The following is a 21506-nucleotide window of genomic DNA, read 5'->3' on the forward strand; positions in this document are numbered from 1 at the left end:
TATATATATATATATATATATCCAAAAAGAAGCATAATTTCAATTTTAGAGTATTCTCACTAATTTCAAAAATAAAATAAAAAACAGAGGCTCCATTTGTCAGTGATTTTAACATTTTATTTTTGTTTTAAAAAATTGATAATTTAGAGTATTTATATTCTTTACAGAAAAATGAGAATTTATAAAATAGTTAATTAACTATAAAATATAATACTTTGATGTAAATACGCATACGTCAATTAAATAATATCTTAATTTGTGTGGAAAAGTTTTAAACCTAACAAAAGATATTGAAATGAAAGAGAACACATATACCACAACTTTATTGTTTTTGCCAAAAATAATACCCTCATTCTCAATCTTACACTTTCTACTTTCTTCCCCAATCATTTAGACATACAAGAAATCTATTGTTTTTAGTAATATTTTCTCTATCTCTCTTAACTATCATGCATCCAATTAATTTTATTTTAATCAAACATATTCTCTCTTAAATATACTAAAGTCATGAAAGTTACCAAAGTAATTTACCAAAATTCAAAGTTAAAAAAATCTATTTCTCCATTAACACTCTACACTAATATGTTACATGACTAACGAAAGCATTATATTTAAAAATAAAAATAAAAAAAATCACTTGCGAGTCATCCACCGACGGCTGAGTAACCACATTTTGAGAGATATATCTAAATCAATCTTGCTTACTGCTAACTGCATGGTGTTATTGTTGTAGAGGCAATTAAATCTAAAAAAGATAAAAATTTGTCTATTTAGTTGAATGTTTTCACATGTATTTTACTCCATGTAATAGTGTTTGTGTGTTGTTTGAATCAATTATGAGATAAATAATAATCCTATCAATGATTAAAATATTAAGGGTTCAATTTAATATGAATGATTTCTTAAAAAAAGTAGATTATATTCAAATTAATATGGTTTAAAGGTGATTGATTCGCGGTTAATCAAAATATTTATTTAATAAAGTATTTTAATACTATAAGATAAAATTGCAGTAAAGTAACAAAATTGATGCTAAATATAACATCATATATACTATAAAATTAACATACATTAATCAATTATGTTTGAAAGATATGAATTGAAGAAGCAAATATTTTAAATTAGACTGAAAAAATTTAAACTAACATATAACATGTTAATGAAATATCTAATTCTAATAAAATAATATGTGCGGTTTGGTTTTATTCAATTTGGCTGAGAAAGTAATTTAAAAATCCATCTCAATCTAACAATTTTGACAAAAGAAGATCCATAAACATCTAATAATATTAAATTTTGTGTAATTTTCCATTTTTTTATGTTGATTTGCAGTTTTAATTAATTTGAACCAATTGTCTATTTCTATTGCATCCCCGATAGATCTCATTTATCACATTATTTACATTTCTTTTTCTCTCATTGAGTTATTTAGGATTTCTTTATGTCTCAGGTTTCCAAATAATATTGATGTTGTTACTATAAAATCCAAGTCCTTACTCTTGATGTAAGTGGCCTGCACTGCTGCTATATATATATATATATATATATATATATATATATAAATCATTTTTCCTTCTCCATTTGCATAACTCAACTTCACTTATATAAACACCATTTTTGCTCAACTTAGTAACCTTAATTATACCATGTGAATGTCATGGAATTTGAAACATCCTTCAGTACCTCTATTAACCACACTACCACACGTTCTCTTTCTTCACAACAAAGCCTTGCATCAGTTCCTTCCCTCAACTCAACCTCACAACAATTTCATAATTCAACCTTCACATGTCTCGCAACTCTCAAACTCTACACTTGCATTTCCTCTTTAACCCTTTCAGAAAAATTCCTCTACACCGGTTCATCCAACAGAGAAATCACATCATGGAATCGGATTCATCTTCACTCTCACCCTCAACAATCAAATAACACAATAGTTTCTGGAAACGGTGCCATAAAATCCATAGTAATTCATTCAAGCAAGCTTTTCACCGCTCACCAAGACAACAAAATCCGTGTTTGGAAAATCACCATTATCAACAAGGAATCTCAACGACAACAGCAGCAACAACAACAACACAAGTTCACTCATTTAGCCACGCTTCCAACATTTATTGACCGTTTCTCAAAAATCTTAATCCCGAAAAACCACGTTAAGATTCGAAGGAACAAAAAACGAACATGGGTTCACCACGTTGACACAGTCTCTTCCCTTGCTTTATCAAAAGATGGAACCTTGTTGTACTCTGTTTCGTGGGACAGATCAATCAAGGTTTGGAAAACCAAAGATTTCACATGTTTGGAATCAGTGAACAACGCACATGACGATGCAGTGAATGCAATAGTAGTTTCTAATGATGGGTATGTTTACACTGGATCAACAGATAAAAAAATTAAGGTTTGGACGAAAGATAAAGAAGAGAAGAACAAGAAACACTCTTTGTTATTGGTTGATACTTTGGAGAAACACAATTCTGGGATTAATGCATTGGCACTTAACAGTGATGGTTCTGTTTTATATTCTGGTGCTTGTGATAGATCAATATTGGTATCTGAGAAGGGTGAAAATGGTAATTTGGTGGTGATGGGTGCCCTTCGTGGTCATACAAAGTCTATATTGTGTTTAGCTACGGTTTCTGATTTGGTGTGCAGTGGTTCTGAGGATAAAACAGTTCGAATTTGGAGAGGTAATAATACTAATACTAATAGTGTTCATAGAGACTATTGTTGTTTGGGTGTTTTAGAAGGGCATAAAGGTCCAATTAAGTGTCTAACTGCTGTGCTTGAGTCAGAAGAATCTTTTCTTGTCTATAGTGGTAGTTTGGATTGTGATATTAAGGTTTGGCAGATTTATGTTCCTCTTCTATAAACTGTATATAACTAATTAAACTCTGCTTCTTTATGTACCAAAAACAAAAAAACTCATGCTCCCTTTTTTTAAAACTCGGATTCGTTCGGAATTCTCTACATTTATGCAATTGAAATACCAATGATTGCTCAGTTGAAATCATATAGTTTACATTTAAGTTTGGTATTTCGAATTATAAAATAAAAATAAAAAAATTTGCATTTTTTGGATGGTTTAATCTTTAATCTTTACCCTCAGAGTTAGCTCTATATTCACAAGAACACAAATGCAAGTTTCATTTCAGAAAATCATAAGAAATTGAGTGTATACTGTGAGCAAAGGTTAAAGGCTGTGTTAACTGGGCATACTTGCAATGTTGATGCATCCATCTTCTTGATGGTGCTTTCAGCTTTCTTAACTTTCATCCTATCCAAGTTCATCAGACATACAATTATTAGATGGTTCAGAATAAATGCAATACAACATAAGAACCATAAAATTAAATCGTATTGCCATAGAGATTGTATGAAATATCCTATACTTAAGCCAAGGCTTACTCTGCTGCCACAAATTGATAATATCAGTGACTTGATTGAGAAGAATAATCTAGTTCTTTTGAGTCCAAGGCTTACACAGTAGCAACTCCTTGAGCTCTTCCCAAGTATCTTTCCTTGGACAAAAGTAACAAGGGCTGAGAAGAATGGTGCCATGGTTAGGTACCCTTTGATCAAGTGCAATATACTAATGTTCTTCTCCATCGAAAAGCACTTCAGAACAAGTCATGCTTGTCTGTTGGTTTCACAACCTCTCCTAGCTTCTACATCCCAACAACCATTATATAAAAATTAAAAAACAAACAAAAATGCATAAATTAGAGAAATAAAAGTTTTATTTTTTGATTTAAAATATCAGAGATAATAACAAAATCCTGATATTTCAGCACATACATTCTCATTGAATACATATCATTTTCCTTTTAATGCTTCATCCTAACTGAATTGAAACTTGTGGATGGCCGCAAATTACAGAGTTGGAGTTTACTTCTCCATGAAACTACACTACCACTCAACCACTAAAAGCAAGACAAACAAACGCAGAAAGAGAGAAAAAACTATTTAGACAATAGTTCTGTATATATTTTTTATCTCAGTTTCAATGTGTTACGGCCATGGTCAACAAATCCTAATCATGCCTTTTTAAGTTACTCCCATTTGAGGATGAGATACTTTTCTTACATATAAGCATGAAGTAAAATTTTAGAAATTCAAATTTTGAACTTGATGTAGGAGTGATATAAATTTGATATACTCTGCCTCATCTAATAAGCCAAAATTTAAATACGATTCAAAATCCCAATCCCAAGAGCCAAGTATATCTACAAAACTGGCTGGCCTTTAGCACAAGTTGTGCCATAACCGAACATACACCACAAAAATTGCTCTTTAGTCACCGTTAAAAACATGGAAATATAGGCAAAACTTTGTGGCAATTTAAAGGTTGCCGCAGTTTATGCTGTCATGGTGTAGAGAGCGTGAAACATTAGCCACGGTCAAATGTTACTTTAATGAACTACATTATTTCAAAGATTTGCAAATTACAAACATAAGCTGTTAAGTAGGATGTATCACAATTTCCAACTTCATAAGTTCCTTCAGGATATAGTTCAATTACGCAACTGAAACCAAAAAAATCAACTACATGCATCTAATAATATTAATATATTCAGCAATTTCCTTTGGTGATGTCTTCAATTTCATCAAAGTCTCGAAACCCTCAAATGAAAGTATCTCCTCATGAAAATCACCTTCTGACTTTGCTGAATGCATAAATAAATCAAAAAGTGAAAAGGCATTGCACAATAAATAAATAAAAAATACTACGAGAGTGAATAATAATAATTACCCATGAAATACTCGGTTCCTTATCTTGGCTAAAGCTAAAGGCGTCTGGAACCGTGCCCACACCGCGTATTCTCTCGACATCTTCTCCTTTGCAACGCGTTCAGCTTCTTCTGCATCAATCAATCTAGCAATCATTAGGGCACGTCTGAGTTTCCATTTCAGGCGCCTCAAACTCGGTTTCTTCTTTTTAACGCATTTGTTATTTTCTAACTGAATTGGAATCGATTTGTCCATTATTACAAAAACAGGTTAAAGGAATTTGAGTTGGTTGAGAGATAGAGAAGATGAACGAAGGTGGATGGATGATTTTATGGGCTAGACTATGTAGGCCTATCACTACCCGCACCACCACTTTTCGTCATAATAGCCAATATTTAATTTCTAGTTATACTTTTTAGTTTCAACCAATTTTATCCATCGATTAAAACAGTTGTTGGTGTTTTCGTTTTTTACATCAAAATTATATATTAATCAATTTCATTTAATTTATTTATATCCAAATTAAAATTATACCAAAATTATTTTTCATGATTAACCTATTTTAACAAAATAGAAAATCAAGTATTTGGACACAGTAGTACCTGTATGGACACTAGTCTACATAAATACTACACATTGTGATGTTTTACCTTTAATGGTTTATATGGATTAAATTCAACAAATACACACATGAGTATGTTTTTATAAATAAAAAACTTATAACAATATTTTTTTTTATAAATATTTTGTGTTCTTAGTGATTCTATTAGATTGAGAAATATATAGATATGAGACGCTTTTCAAATAAAACAAAATAAGTTAAAGACTTTGATGAGAATTATTTATTTTAATTTTACCACTTTCTTTATTTTATTTTATTGATGTGATTACGACTAACGTATTATTTTTGTTGTAATTTTTATTACTTTGTCACATTGTATTTTCTTTTTCTTGAATTATATTATTTATTTTAAATTAGAAAGATTAATATAGATTTCCAAATTACGGGGCCATTAAATATAGTTATAATTGGTTTAAAAAAGGTAAAGATTAATATAGATTTTCTTTTTCAAAAAATATTGTCGTAAGTGGTAACTTAAGGGGTTTTTTCTTCCTTCTAAAAAACGTTGTCGTAGGTAGGTCTTTTAGTCCTTTTTTAACAAGTGTTGTCATAGGTCTTTAATAGCGTTTTTTTTCTTCATAAAACGCTGAGTGTTATTAGATTAAAGATTGTGTTGTTCTACTCTTCTCAAAAAGCTCTGTTATTAATTTCATTCAAACTCTATATTCTATTGTAAATTTAGTTTTTCCAAAATCATCAACATCATGCACATATTGATACAATAACAATTTTTTAATTCAAACTCTATATTCTATTGTAAATTTAGTTTTTCCAAAATCATCAACATCATGCACATATTGATACAATAACAATTTTTTAATTCAAACTCTATATTCTATTGTAAATTTAGTTTTTCCAAAATCATCAACATCATGCACATATTGATACAATAACAATTTTTTAATTCAAACTCTATATTCTACTATATATTTAGTTTTTCCAAGATCATCTACATCAAAATACATATTGACACAATAAACAATTTTTTCATTCAAACTCTAAATTCTACTATACATTTAGTTTTTCCAAGATTATCAACATTAAACACATATTGACACTAGCAATTTCCAGCAACATCAATTTTTCTAAGATCATCATCAACACAATAAAGACCCTATTGTAACAAAAATTAAAATAAATAAATTAGAATAATTATAAGTTTACACATAAATATACAATAGCAGTTTACAATGTGAAACTCAACTAATATCAAATTATATAACTCTCAGTTCGAGTGCATACTGACATTAGTCTTCCTTAATTTTAGTCAGATCCCTTTCAAGGTAAGTTGACTTGGAGCTGTCAAAGTACTATGTGTGATATAATATTTAAACATAAATAAGTTAGAATAAAATATATATATATATATATATATATGTAGTTTATATATCAAAATCAAAATCTAATGAAAATAACGTACCGTTTATGGAATTATATTTTGATTCATAACAACAATCTCCTTCATGAATATCGCAAAATATAATACCCGTAATTTGTAGTCTATGTTGTTATCTTGGCGAGGGCCCTGTAATATAAAACATGTGCACCAATATATAGTTATGCATTGATTGTAAATGAAAATTTAAAGGTATATAATTAAACTCTATAACAAAAATTTAAAAAGTATTAAGGTAAAATGTATTTATTATTTCAAACCTTTATTGTAACCCATGTGATGTTGTTTGACTTATGTTTTGACGCTGTGGTCCCTCTTTGAGCGCGAAAAACTTGTAAAACACTATCAAATAAATATGATTATTTTGCAATAACCAAACACATTATTTATACGTATAAGACATAAATAAATATTACTTACGTATCTAAGATATTTTATTTTTATTTTTGAGTGATTGTTATAATGACCGTGCAATAGATCCAAATAATATATAATTTATGAGGTGACATTGATGACAAACAACACTCAATATTGCCTACAACAATAAAATTTTGGTTGACAAATTTTTCTACAGCTGATAAAATATCATAAATTAAACAAGATATAGATAAAAAATATCTAATTTTTATGAATTATATGGCATAAGAAACAACTTATTCTTTTCGCACCATTCTCCAAATTAGTGTTCTCTCTCTTCTTCTTTTTTTTCCTCACCATGTCTTGTCCAACATGTATAGCTTTGATCAATTCCATGTCATACTAAATGTCATTCCAATTGATCTGCTCTAACGCGTTTTCTAAAACAACATTTTAAACAAGGACAAATGATTCAATTTGGGTCTTTTGCATTCTTAATTGCAAACTTAACAAACTCTTTCACTCCATTTTCATATTCTTTTGACAATCGATTGATACACATCCATTTCCGGTCCATTTTCATACTCTTTTTCTGTCTACTTTATCATAAATGTATAATTAGGTAAAATAATTGTAGTTCAAAACAATTACATTATCCTAAAGTTAAAAGTGTTAAGAAATATAAACATGGCTACTTTCTCAATAAATGTTAAAAGTGAATTAGTTTTAATTTTTCTTATAGTAAACATAGAGGTGCCTTTATTTCCTAGCTTTTTTTTTAATTTTTCTAATGAGCCCAACTCGAAACTCGCAGACACAATTATCATTTGAGCAGCAATATTATTATTACTAGTATTAACATGTTATTTTAGGAAGGAATTTTCGTCACTCCATACATATTTAAAAAAAAAATTAAAAAAAAAAAAAAAAATAATAATAATAATAATAATAATAATAATAATAATAATAATAATAATTTTGATTAAGGAATTACCTCTTCCATCTTCAATGTTGCAACCTAAGTAATCAATTTTTTGCAATAATATCAAATAGGTAACTTCAGAACGAAGATCTTCGTTTAGTATGAACCTGGAATCAAATTAAAAAATGGAATAGTTCAATTATATGATTTTATTTATTTGTAGATTATATGGATTGAACATGTAGAAGTGGATTAAGACAATTTTGGATACTAAGATGTTATTCCACAACTTGTTTTGTAATTAAAATAGTAAACTTATTTGTGAATCCCTTTAAATATTGACCTAATATGGATCATATTAACTTAATATTATTATTGACTCCAATGCTTAACAACATCATCAATTCAACACAAATCATAGTCCTACTTCAATATTATGTATACATGATATCAAACATATGTTTCACACTACATGGAAGTGAATGGAGAACTAAAATTTCAATCTTGCAATTTCATTTCAAACTTGCAATTTCATTACATATTAAGTTTTTTGAAGTCTATATCTGCACAAGCATCCAAACAGTGCAAAATTGAAACTAAACAAAAATTGACTCTAAGCTTAATTCGACAGGTCAGAAACAATGCTACCTTTAGACGAGATGAATTAATCTGCACAGGCATCCAAACCTAGACTTAAAAGAGAGAGGAATTAACACTGAGTAAAATGAATATTTGCATAATTGAAACTAAGCAAAACTTGACACTAAGCTTAATTGGACAGTTCAGAAACAATGCTACCTTTAGAAGAGAGAGGAATTAATTTGCATAAGCATCCAAACCTGGACTTAAAAGAGAGAGTAACTAATCTGCACAAACATCCAAACAGTGCTACCTTTATATGTGTTGGAATTAACCTGCACAAGCATCTAAACCTAGACTTAAAGGAATTAATTTGATTGGTCATTGCATGGTATTAATAAAAACATGTAAGTCTGATGCAGTGAATATCAATGTTCCTAATGCAAAAATAAGAACGTCTAACCTGGACTTAAACCAAAAATTAAATGAAGTTGTTTTAGAGTCTTAAATATCATCAGTGTACCTAATGCAAAAATACGTTTGGTGCAGTAAATACATTATAGTTATGCAGAAAATGACAACTAGTAACATGGACAATTAGTATAGTCTCAAGATGGACAACTGAAACTTCTTTAAACTTACTTAGACATTTATTTTATATTGATTCAAAGTAATATAAAATCGGGTGAAACCAAACACAATAAACAATATAATGGGGGCTTCTAGTTGTAACTTTATGTATAGTCAAAAACAATAGGGCTTCTAACAATGTAACGGAGGTTTCTCTAAATAAGTGCATGCTTGCCATAGAAAAATCATTTTCAACACTTAGAAAAAACAATATGATGCAGTACATTTCATATTTCTATTTGCTTACAATAGAGTTTTTTAAAAAAAGGGTTGTAAATATTTGGTGTAGTGTAAATTAATTTAATTTAATTTTTATTAAAAAGGAATCCCACGACAATCCTTTTACAAAAAAACACTTTAAAATGATTTTATTATTTGTATAAAAAGCTGTAAAATTGTGACCCTATGAAATCGTTTTTTTTATAAAAATACTGTAAATATTGTGATCTTGCTGTAAATATTGTGATCTTATGAGATGTGACCCTATGAAATCGTTTTTTTTATAAAAATACTGTAAATATTGTGATCTTGCTGTAAATATTGTGATCTTATGAGAGTGCTTTTGAAAAACACCTTATTTTATCCTCTGTATACTTTTAATATATATTCCAACAACGCTTTTAATTAAAAATGATGTTAAAAGTGCGATATAATATCTATATTTTGGTGAAGTGCATTCTACCACCACAAACTGTCTTTTATTAAACAATAAAATAAAATCACATGAAAGAAGTAAATATAAATAATAATAATAATAATAATAATAATAATAATAATAATAATAATAACATATAAAAAAATTAATAAATAAACAATAATAAGCTAGGCAGTTAAAAATAACAACCATCAATTGGATAGAATAAACTAAGTTGTTGCAAGCTCCTTTGTCCTAAAAAAGAACTAAGCAGTTGCAAATCCAAGACGACCAGGACGACGATGTCTATTTAGTAAGAGAGAAATAAAAGACTAAATATACTAAACACCAGTTTACTTTAATATTGGAACATCAAACTTACACATTATTTTATAAGAAAGTACAATTTTAATAATTAAAAAATAGTAAAATAATTTTTTTAGTTCTTATAAAAAAATTTCAACTTTTTACTCATAATTTTCTTTAATTATTTTTAATTTCTATTTTAATTATTTTTTTATGAACAATTGATAATGTTAATCCCAAAAAAAGTCATTATAAAATCAAAATAAGAACTAAAAATAAATAAATTTTTTTGTGGACTAAACTTGTAAGTTCATAATTTTGTTGAGATTAAAATTATTTTTAATCCAAAAAAATTCACCCAAATTTTATTATGTTATATAAAAAAAATTGGAGCACCCATCAATTTTAGGTTCTCTACTGTTGGTCTTGGTGTACAATCCAATGGACCCCCTTTAAGAAAGAGAGAAAGTGAAAAATAATCGTTCATGCACTTCGCTTATTTTCAATAGTACTGTGTGTCGTATTATTCATCATTTCTCTAATAATAATATGTAAACAAGACAAAGATTGAAGTAATGTCCAACTCCTAAAACATACTACCACTACAACATTTTTTTAATTTACGAGAACGTCTTAAAAGTGCTGTTTAAAATATAAAATAAAAATGTGTTGTATTTTTATTTTTAACAAAAGTTTTTTAACCTTTGTTGTTTAAGGTGTCGTCTATTCCTAAAATCATAATTGTGAATTATAAGCCACACTAACAACAAAAAAAACGGTTGTCATTAATATATTATAGACATTTTTAAAATTATTCTAGACAATATTTTTTAATCATTGTTGTTTATAATATCTAAAACTTGCTTATACAACATAAATATAATTTGAAATTAATTAAATTACTTTTGAAAGTTCATTCAAATTAATAGACAGAGATATTCCATAAAAAATGACATAGAGTGTGAGTTAAAGAAAAAAGAGATCTTAAATACAACTTCAATAGCTAATTTATTTGATAAAAGTTATATAACATCTTTATAGAGAAATTTGAGATCAATTACATCAAATATATATAGTTATAATTTTTTTTATCTAATTAAAAATAAAATATGGTAAGTGTTTGACAATTCAATTCACCACTGCATGTCCTGCCATGCTCTGAGCATATCGATGTGCTTCAAGCATATTGATGCACTTGATAACTTGCTTATAGCATTTAGAGCCAATACTTTGTCTTGCCATCTATAACTGGGGAACTACAATTGAGGAAACCTTTAATATGATATTAGACAATCTATAAAGATGCTTCTACACTTCAAACACAACCTAGGAAAAATATTACACAATGTTAAGAATAAAAAGGAAAATAAAATAACTTAAAACAAACTCATAATTTATTTTTTAAATAAAGTTGTAAATACATTTATAAGTACACTTGTATATAGAATAGAATGAATTGATGTCGTTCATCCCTACATAAAATAAAATAATTCAACAATATTCTAAATTCAACCTGCTCATAACATACTCATAAAGGAAAAGATTTTAGTTATTGCAAATCATAATTTTTATATAGAAAAACATCTCCAAACGAGCAGTAGTACTGGTCAAAATAGAAATTTGGAAGTAAAAGTCAAAATACAAAGTAGATGATAACTGCAAACTATACTTGACCATGACAGCATAACAATTTGGTACACCAACGTCATGCAAACTAAGATTTGATGTCACATTATTTTAGAAACCAAAGTCCAATAACATTTACAAAAGACAACAAATGGATTTTATTGTCTTTGTAAGAGTGTAATATTGATATTTTTTGCATTGAGCTAAAATTGAAATGCAGAGAAAGGAGAATTATCAAGTTGTTATATTAATTTGAAACAATGAAAGGTAACTCAATTTTGAAGACAATAAAAAACCACTAATGATCAAGCAAATATTGATGGATCTTAATTGCAAATTCAAGTCCTTATTAGGTTGCACAAATGTAATCCTCTTTAGAATAAAAAAAGTGATAAAAAAAGTTTTAAAGTTATAAATTCAACAAGCTATATCAAGTACTTTAAGATGACATCTCAAGCACAATTATTCAATCATATAGATGCACATAACGTAGTTACTAACGGTTGTTTGTATCCCATATATTATTTTCATTGGAGGTAATCCGATTTATTGGTTGTTGATTATAATTTGCTGCATAATTTCTTTATTTGAATTGTTGATCATGGAATTCTGTTGTTTTTTTATTTTTGTGTAATAAAATTTATTTTAAAATTGTATATTGGATGAAGATGGATCTTATTGCTCTCCACCTGTTTGTGTTAATTTCAATATGAATCTTTTGTTTTTTTTGGGAGATTTCAGTGGTGATCACTGATCATGACTTCGAAAAATATTTTGACTCAAATTGATAGGACTACACTTGAATGAAATACCTGTCTTTTAATTAATTGATTTTTATGTTATTTGCACTTTGGATGGTGTTGTGCCTCTGCTCTGATAAAATAAAACATCAAATCTCTTAAGAAGTTCAAGACTACAACTACAACCATATTGTATATGTAACATGACATTTTGTTGTGAATGGCATGCATATTTGGAAATTACATGATGAATCTCATTTATAGTTAAGCTCTCATTGAACTCCTTATGGTTTTTTTAATTCTAATATGTTGTTCATCAATTCTATCATGTAAATATGCATACAATCTATACAGTTTGTACTCAAAATTTGGAATGAGAAAGACAATATACTTGAATCACTATTTTTTCGCCTCTTATTTGTTCACTGATTTTGCTTACGTAGAGTTGAAATTTATTAAAATTTTAAAAACATGATGTTATGTTAACAAATTCAATGCAACTTAAATACCTCGTGCCTTATTTTTTCTTCTCTATCTCCAACTATCTTTCCACAAAATATTTGAATTTACTAAAATATGAATGGATTAAAAATCAAACACATAGATAGTGATGTCTGATTTTTGAACAATTAATGTAACAAAAGAAATCTTCATGCTATGAGATTCACAAGGAAGTCAATAAAAAAGGTGAATATGAATGAAAAGTAATTACATTATAGTACTACTTTTAATTATTTATAATTTCTTCTAACTTATTAAGAGTCTTACTTTATAATTATCCTAAGCTAAACTTTTTCATGACATACGAGTAATACATGAGTGAAATAACTCTATACTTTTTAATTCCCTATGCTTAAGTAAAGGCCTAAAGGCCAAAAATCTTAAACTATCAATAATCCTCCTACTCGAAGCTTGCAAGAAAGTCTAGAATATGTGGCTTATCTTTTTAACCAAAAAGATCTGGTATTTGTTTTGTTAATTTAATGATTGTTGTTTTATAGAAACATGCGTAGAATAGTAATGGTGCATGTTTTGAAGAAATTACAGGCAAAGGTGTGTGGTTATAAAGATTGCAATGCTTTTTTGTCCAAGAATATGTTATGTTCTTTCTAATAAATGTCAGCATTGTTTTTCCTTTCTACTAATCAATAGGGCCAAGATGACTATTTCTGTGACTTCCATTTCATTGTAGGATATGAACAAGAAATTTAGTGTATACTAGGAGCAAGGTTTAAAGCTGTGTTAACTGGGCATACTTGCAATATTGATGCATTCATCCTCCTGATGGGGATTTCAGCTTTCTTAACTTCATCCTATCCAAGTTCAAGGCAAATGCAATACAACATAAGAACCATAAAATTAAATCGTATTGCCATAGAGATTGTATGAAATATCCTATATACTTAAGCCAAGACTTACTCGGCTGCCACAAGTTGATATTGTCAGTGACTTAATTGAGAAGAATAATCTAGTCCTTTTGAGTTATTCAAGGCTTACTCAGTAGCAACTCCTTCAGCTTTTCCCAAGTATCTTACCTTCGACAAAAGTAACAACTGTTGAGAGGAATTGTGCCATGGTCAAGTACCCTTTGATCAAGTGCAATATACTAATGTTCTTCTCCATCGGAAAGTAATTCAGAACAAGTCTTGCTTATCTGTTGGTTTCACAACCTCTCCTAGCTTCTACATCACAAAAACCATAATATAACAATTAGAAGAAAAAAAATGCTTAAATTATAGAAATCAAAGTTTTATTTTTTTTATTTAAAATATCAGACATAATAACAAAATCCTGATATTTCAGTACATACATTCTCATTGAAATTACAATAACATGTCTACATATCATTTTTCTTTTTATGCTTCATCCTAACTGAACTGAAACTTGTGGATGGACACAAATTACATATTGGAGTTTACTTCTCCATGAAACTACACTACCATTCAACCATTAAAAGCAAGACAAACAAACGCAGAAAGACAAAAAAACTATCTAAACAATAGTTCTGTATATTATTTTTATCTCGTTTCAAAATTGTTATATCAACAACAGTTGAAACCACAATAATACAATGTGTTACGGCCATTGTCAATAAATCCTAATCATGCTTTTTTAAGTTACTCTCAGATGAGGATACGATACTTTCCTTACAAATAGGCATTAAGTCAAATTTTGAACAGCATGTAGCAGTGATATAAATTTGATATACTCTCATCTAATAAGCCAATATTTAAATATGATTCAAAAAAGAATAAATATATGGCAATCTTGAGAACATTTTTGTTGATCTATGCTCAATTTTATATTTAAAAAAAATCAAGCATATAATTTGATAAAGATAAGTCCAAAGTGTTATATGTAGTCCAAAGTTGTAACCAACACAGCTGTAATGCTTCACTATTATCATTTCATTACTTATAAACTTTCTATATGATCCATGAACACATTTTTCTTGAGTGAAGAAGATTATTCTAGAAAATCCATATTAAAAGAAAGACTTACAAGAATATGCATAAACTACTCAGTATAACTTTCTGCGCTTGTTGGGATTAGAAGACGCTACGTTCTTTTTTCTACAAATAGTAGTAGGAAGTCCAAAACACACTGTACCCGCCCCCAACAGTAAAGCATGGCTGTTACGAGCAATTGACACCATGGCTCCAATCGTACTTTTGTAGTTCTTATGCTCAAGCTCCTTGCCTTTTGAACTCCAGTCAGATCTTGCTTTCAACATATCCGTAAACATAGTTCTTATTGTCTTATCTACATAACAACTTGTCACAGTCCATAGATTGGCAACTACAAATGAAGAACCAGCACAAAGATATGACGTGGGAGTACAAATTGGAGCATAACTTCCATTTAAGACATATGCACCGCTATCACAACCCATTAGAAATGCAGCAGGACACTTCTCTAGTTTCTTGATCGCATCATAGGCAAGTAAATGTGATCCTGCAAAGACAAATTCTTAAAAAATAGAACCCGCAAGAAATAACAAGTACATCATCTATATCTATACATTAGCTTACCACAGCCATGCCACATGTATAGATACATGTTGTATTTCTCCAAAGCATAAATTAATTCGTCGAGGGCGGGCACACAGTGTATAATTCCTATAAAGTAGCAACATGGAAGACAAGAATATTCAATATATAATTTTTTTTAATATTTGTTTCCTTTCTTTGTATTCTTGTAAATTAAAAACATATAAAATACCTCAATTCTTTTCCTTTTGAAAAAATTCATGGTAGAATCAAGGATGTCTACTTCGTCCCCTGAATTTATTACATAAAATGAATCTATAGAGCAAAAACTCTTTATCTCTATATTAGCAAAGATGCTGCTAACAGAAGGCATGCGATAAATTTCTTTTTTCTTCATTATGGGAAAACATTCCCATGGAAGCATTTGTCACAACATTAAAACTTGTTATTGAACTACAAACAAAAATATGATTATATTACCATAAAAATACATAAAAATAATTCATTTACCTGCACCTCATAATCCAATACAAGAATTATAGGCTTTCTATTACTGTTATCATTCACGTCCAATTTGTCGAGTGTTTTATTTAAATATTCTAAAGCATCCCGATATGCACCAGTATCGGTGGCAATAAGGAGTATCCCACTCTCAACTTTACTAATGTAGCCCACTCCTGCTATATAACAATGTTTCTCTGAGCAAAATTGTAAATCCAATGTTTTTCCTTCACGATCATATTTCCTAGAACCAAGAATTTTTTTTAAAATATCCTCATTTATTTTTACTTTGCATTTCATTTTTACAAAGTCTACGGCTTTATAAAGTCTCGACTCAAACTTTTGGCAATTCAATATTTCCCCAAGAAGGATGATTTCCACGAGCCAAACCATGAATCTTCAAGGTTCCTGGTAAGGTATCAGTTGTACAAAGAAAAATTATAATTAGATTTTTGAAATACAAAATTAATTCCTATTATCATGTCAATGATGTCGTTGTACATGATCCTATTTGAAATTTGCAGCCCTTCATAAAAATAGGTAAATTGAATGTCACGTTTAGGATGCAAAATTGTTAGTCTATTCAATAATTGGAAAATGATTTAAATTAATTATGAATAATAGAATTAGTGCACCTCAACAATGTTTCAAAACGTTCATCAATATCCAGTTGCTCATCAGGAAATGTTGCAAAGAAGTTTTCTTCAAGCAATGCTCTGAATGATGGAACGATTTCATCAACCACAGTTAAACCATTCCACGGGCAAGACCACTCATGCTTATCTTTCGATTTATACTTATTCAAATCAATCTCATCTGTAACAGATGTAAAAAATTATATGTTATATTATTTAAAGTTATAAGGTTAATACTTTTATCTATACCTATTATATATGGCAACAAAGTTGTGTACCTCGTGGAATATAATCAAAGGTAATAACATCACAACAGACTGAGTTTCAAAACAAATTCTGGACACTAATATCCATGCTTGAGACATTGGCATGTCGTTGCAGAAAACGAGTGTAATGTAGTCAAAGTACAGTGATATTTAAGATTGTTGAGCTTGAGAGACCAACCAAAAACTTTTTCATATGATCTTTGAGATATATAGTGCCTTTAGGAACAAACCTACAACATGAAACAACATAAATAAAGAGAGTATTGTTTTAGGCTATCAGCCATTTTATTTTGAGATTTGATATATATAAAAACAACTATTACCCAACCAAGCCAGCCGGATGTGTCACGTGAGTTGAAAAAAGATCCGCTATTACGTTGACCCTGCATTAAATATATGTAATTTGAAGTATTAAATATAAACAAAATAAACACTATTGTTGATGATCTTAATTAAAAATAACTCTTTACTCTGTTTAATCATGTATCTTAAACATTCTTAGGTATTTTCTCATAGTTGTTAAATTGTTTTTATGAAATTGCTTTAACATATGAGTTTATCTCATGTCCTGTGGAATAAGTTAGTGATGTTAACGTCTAATGCTTGACTTCTACGATGTAGACTCATTTATATTTTGCAACAAACTTGCTTAGCTTTCTCTTCTGTCCATTGATAATGCACTCTTATTATAGTTTTTTCCAATTTCAGTTCATGTTTCATTTTAGAATTAACTATCCAAATATTTTGCCTCTTTTTATTGTTAATTTCTTATTACAAAAACTTTAAACTTAAGTTCTATAATTTAATGATGATACAATCACAAGTCTGTGCATATATTAGTTTTGCTAATATTAGCGGCAATCAAAGTTCATAGGATTATGTTATATGGTTATACTATTTAATCTTCTATGAGTGAATCTATGGAAAAAATTCATATTAGTTGATAACACATGAAGATATGTCTAACATCAACAAGATATTGTACCTTGATTCTCTCAGTTAATTGTGAATGAAACTCGGCAGTAGCATGAGTTGCAATTGATGCTTGGTGATAATATGTCGCCCATTAGGTTTCATTCAGATCTTTAGTAAAAGATGTCAACGACACTTCTTAGCTCGAACTAGATACAACATATACTACAGCGAGTAATTTTGACACCTGTTGCAGTATATATCTTCGTCATATATCAAATTTATTATTTTCATAAATTTTGAATTTGTTATACTATGTAAATTGGATACTTATACCAACCCGATTAAACCAATAAAGCAAAAATTATCACAAACAATAACACGAGGACATGGAGAATACTACCTTTTGAAAAATTTCTAGAATCTCACGAGACAACACAAATGCTACTGTTAGCCAAGAAACTATGTGTTCAAACTTCATCGGGTTTATTTCACAGAAATGTTTCCTGTTGGAAAAAACAAAATGTCCAAAGCATATATATATATATATATGAAAGTTAGTTAAAAAAATAAAATGTTTTTAAATCAGCAACATAACTTTAACTTGATAAGATATACATTAAACTAAAACAAACATTTACATACAATAAATATGTCACTGATTAAAAAAATTAACGAAGTGGATTCTCGATCCACATAGATAATTTAGTTGGTGAGTTTAGAGACTCTGAAAGACTATTAAAAAAGAGGTCTCAAGGTTCAAATTTAGAAAACTAACGATTTATACGGTATTATAGTGCCTTTATTTCATAATCTGCACACAAAACTTATAGGATATTTTTTCATATAATATCTTCAAGAATGATGCCTTATAACTAAGCCTATTACCTTTTAAGCTCACTGTAGCCATAGTGTCTAAGGGAAAACCAACATATGTTATATATCAATTTTGCCTTTTCGATTGCAAATATGCCCTTTTGATGCAATCTTTAGGAACACGTGTGAAGGCTTCGGGGAATGAGTTCCTATCAACTAGCATGGATATACTATTGAGAAGAATTTTGCGTTCTTCATCAATTTGATTGGTTTTTTCATAGAATTTCACTGTGAATGACAATGGTATTAGACAATAAAAAGAAAAAAAATTAAATTGATGCAATAAATAAATAACTCATACCTAGTTGATTTTGTACGCACAAGGAAAGTTGTCTACGGAAATACTCCCACATTTTAAGTTGACAAGTACATTAAGTGATCCGGACTCTGACACTTCTGAGGGAAGACAATGCCAACACATTGAAGAGATTGTGCTTTTGGATCCTCTCTCTTTGTTCTCACCAACACTTACTTCCTTGGGACAACTTAATGGGTTTTTGTTTTCTGAAAGTTGCATTTTAAGTAAATCTCCAAAATATGTGTGAAGGGTAACCTTGCACATTACTCTACACTTGGGCTTTTTCATTTAAAACCTTCTTCACATATTGAACTTCTGATTAGGGTTTAGGGTTTAGGATTCTGCTGAGAGACTTGTTTTAAGAAACAATTTTCCTTATAATACAAAAATGATAAATTAGTAAGAATAAATAAAATTTATGAATCAAGATAAATGCTACAACCGTACCTAACATTAAAGAGAAAGTCAATAACTTTTCCTTTTTTGAAATAGAATTGAGCATTTTATAAAGCTCCAAGTACTTCATTTGTTATCCCTAATTGAAGTATTCCCTCGAGGTAACACTCCATAGTTTTCCACCGGCTAATATAACAATCTTCGAAGGCCTTTGATTTAGACTCAGAGCATAAAAAAAAATTCACAACTTATGTCTTCACTTCCACTATATTCTTTGAAAGGTTAATAATTTCTAAATTGTTATCTTCATCTACTTCATAATTTTTGATACAATTGTCATCAGCTTTACATGTAAAAAAAGCCTAACAAGTAAAAAAAGACCACATATATATATATATATTATATTTTGAGAAACAATACAAGACCAAAGTTAAAAGTTCAGTAAAATAAAAACTAAAACAGGTCATAAAAAAATACCAATAAGGTTTTGTAGGGGTACATTTTCTTATTTCTATTTTCTTTATAATTTTTTGTTTTCTATTGGGTTTAGTTGTTGGACCCGACTCTATAAACAAACTATTTAACTCAACTCATTTCAAAATATTATAGTCACTTCTAGCTTGGTTGTTATGCACTTTTTGATAATGTTATACACTTCTATTGGATAGTGTTCATGTCACCAAGGTTAATCTAGGATGCGACTATCCTATTAAAATGTGAGCGCAACAAATGATTGTCTCCTTTTTAACAAACTCAATTGATCTAGAGTTTTAATTTATGAGAAAATAAAAGTCATTCAATCGAGTATAGCAACACCAAATTTATTAACATTTGAGTTTAGTGAGTAGAAACTAACCATAACAATTTTTGAGTCAATTTCAAATATCACATTGTCAAGTCAAAAGCTCTTTCACCACCAAATAACAATATCACATTGTCAAGTCAAATGCGGCTTATAGAGGTTCCCCGGGGAGATGCAAGATCACCCAATTTAGCAATAAGTAATAACTTGATCAAATGTGGAAGAAATTTTGGTTTTGTTTTTGTTTCCCCTAAAACTCAATTTGCATGTGTATGTTACAAAAAAAGGAGAGAAAATGCAGTGTGTGATGACAACAATCTATGTGTGTGTGTGAAAACATTGTTTCAATTTCAATAATGTCCGATTAAAAAAAAGGAATCCGATGAATGTATAAATTCCAAAAACAAATCCAATCAAACTGTATTGTTTTTTCTTTCTTTACAAATTCAAACAAAAGTGTTCCTATATATGAATGAATTGAATCTGTTACTGTGAATTGTGAATGTGAATGTAATTGTGAGTGGCAGTAATAGTAATAATTATATAACAACAAAAGAATATGAAGTTATTATATGCAGAAAAGAATGAAAGAATTTTGAGATTAACAAATCAAAACAACAACCTAGCTCACAAACAAAAAAAGATCATCGGATTCCAAAAAGATTCAAACAAAGTTCATTGGATATCGGTGTGTTGTTGTTGTGAAATTAAGAAGAATAAGAAAAAGGGAAGAGAAATAGAAACATACACCTTGGAATTTGTGGCTGAAGAAGAAGAAGAAGAATTCCTGAGAAATATTGAAACCCATATTAGTAGCTGCAGTGGAAACGTTGAACAACTTCGTCATTGCAATTTGCAACCAATTACCGCATGCAACGCAAAAGCCGTTACAAAATCCAACCTCTCTAAATTTGCATTTGCATTAAGTTAGTTACAACCGTTTTTGTTTTTGTTGCGTGCACTCACTTACTTACTTACTTACCCAAAAGAAAAACACTTAAACAATAGAACTATAGCTTCCCTCCATTCTCTTGCTGTTGTTGGTGGATGATATTGTTGATGTTCATTGAAGGGATGTCTCCATCATTGTGTATAGGTTTTTTGTTATGGGCCTACGAGTGGGTTGATTTACCAACATGGAAAATAAGATGACGGCATGCTTTTGTAAAAGGAAAAGGAACAACGGTGTGATTCTAAGCCATTTGATAAAGATCTAACGGTGAATAGACGAGGGAATATATGACCGTTGATGGATGTCGGTGAAATATGACCGTTGGGAGGAAGGTGGTG

General features: G+C 29.2%; 2 protein-coding genes and 1 long non-coding RNA gene across 18 annotated transcripts; 1 reads left to right on the plus strand and 2 right to left on the minus strand.

Annotated features, from left to right (window-relative positions):
* The first annotated feature begins 1514 nt into the window (after positions 1–1514).
* On the plus strand, positions 1515–2943 carry LOC101506794 (protein JINGUBANG-like). The gene has a single exon (XM_004508767.4). The coding sequence runs from the start codon at positions 1658–1660 to the stop codon at positions 2867–2869; it is 1212 nt and encodes a 403-aa protein (XP_004508824.1). The 5' UTR covers positions 1515–1657; the 3' UTR covers positions 2870–2943.
* Positions 2944–4402: 1459 nt separating this feature from the next.
* On the minus strand, positions 4403–5157 carry LOC140921009 (uncharacterized). Its single transcript, XR_012163851.1, has 2 exons — positions 4751–5157; positions 4403–4664 (listed from the first exon to the last, which is right to left on the minus strand). It is a non-coding gene; the product is annotated as an uncharacterized lncRNA (long non-coding RNA).
* An 8534-nt stretch (positions 5158–13691) lies between these two features.
* On the minus strand, positions 13692–21402 carry LOC101509451 (separase-like). 16 transcript variants are annotated; one of them, XR_012161304.1, is made up of 13 exons: positions 21199–21396; positions 20965–21003; positions 19022–19392; positions 18248–18350; positions 17918–18091; positions 17256–17315; positions 16945–17162; positions 16667–16847; positions 16041–16439; positions 15763–15921; positions 15573–15659; positions 15043–15495; positions 13788–14222 (listed from the first exon to the last, which is right to left on the minus strand). XR_012161304.1 is itself a non-coding variant. In XM_073363694.1 (11 exons), exons 9-10 carry the CDS (start codon positions 15598–15600, stop codon positions 15062–15064), a joined length of 462 nt encoding a protein of 153 aa, XP_073219795.1. In that variant the 5' UTR covers positions 15601–15659; positions 15763–15821; positions 16041–16439; positions 16667–16847; positions 16945–17162; positions 17256–17315; positions 17918–18091; positions 18248–18350; positions 19022–21377; the 3' UTR covers positions 13788–14222; positions 15043–15061. The 16 variants fall into 16 exon arrangements, 4 of the variants coding, with proteins under 4 accessions (XP_073219795.1, XP_073219796.1, XP_073219797.1 ...); XR_012161299.1 differs by having other exon boundaries at positions 13692–13853; positions 13960–14222; positions 19022–21398; XR_012161297.1 differs by having other exon boundaries at positions 19022–21003; positions 21199–21398.
* Between the last annotated feature and the right edge of the window lie 104 nt (positions 21403–21506).

Source organism: Cicer arietinum, chromosome 7 (genome assembly GCF_000331145.2).
Source record: "Cicer arietinum cultivar CDC Frontier isolate Library 1 chromosome 7, Cicar.CDCFrontier_v2.0, whole genome shotgun sequence".
NCBI classification, from domain to species: Eukaryota; Viridiplantae; Streptophyta; class Magnoliopsida; order Fabales; family Fabaceae; genus Cicer; species Cicer arietinum.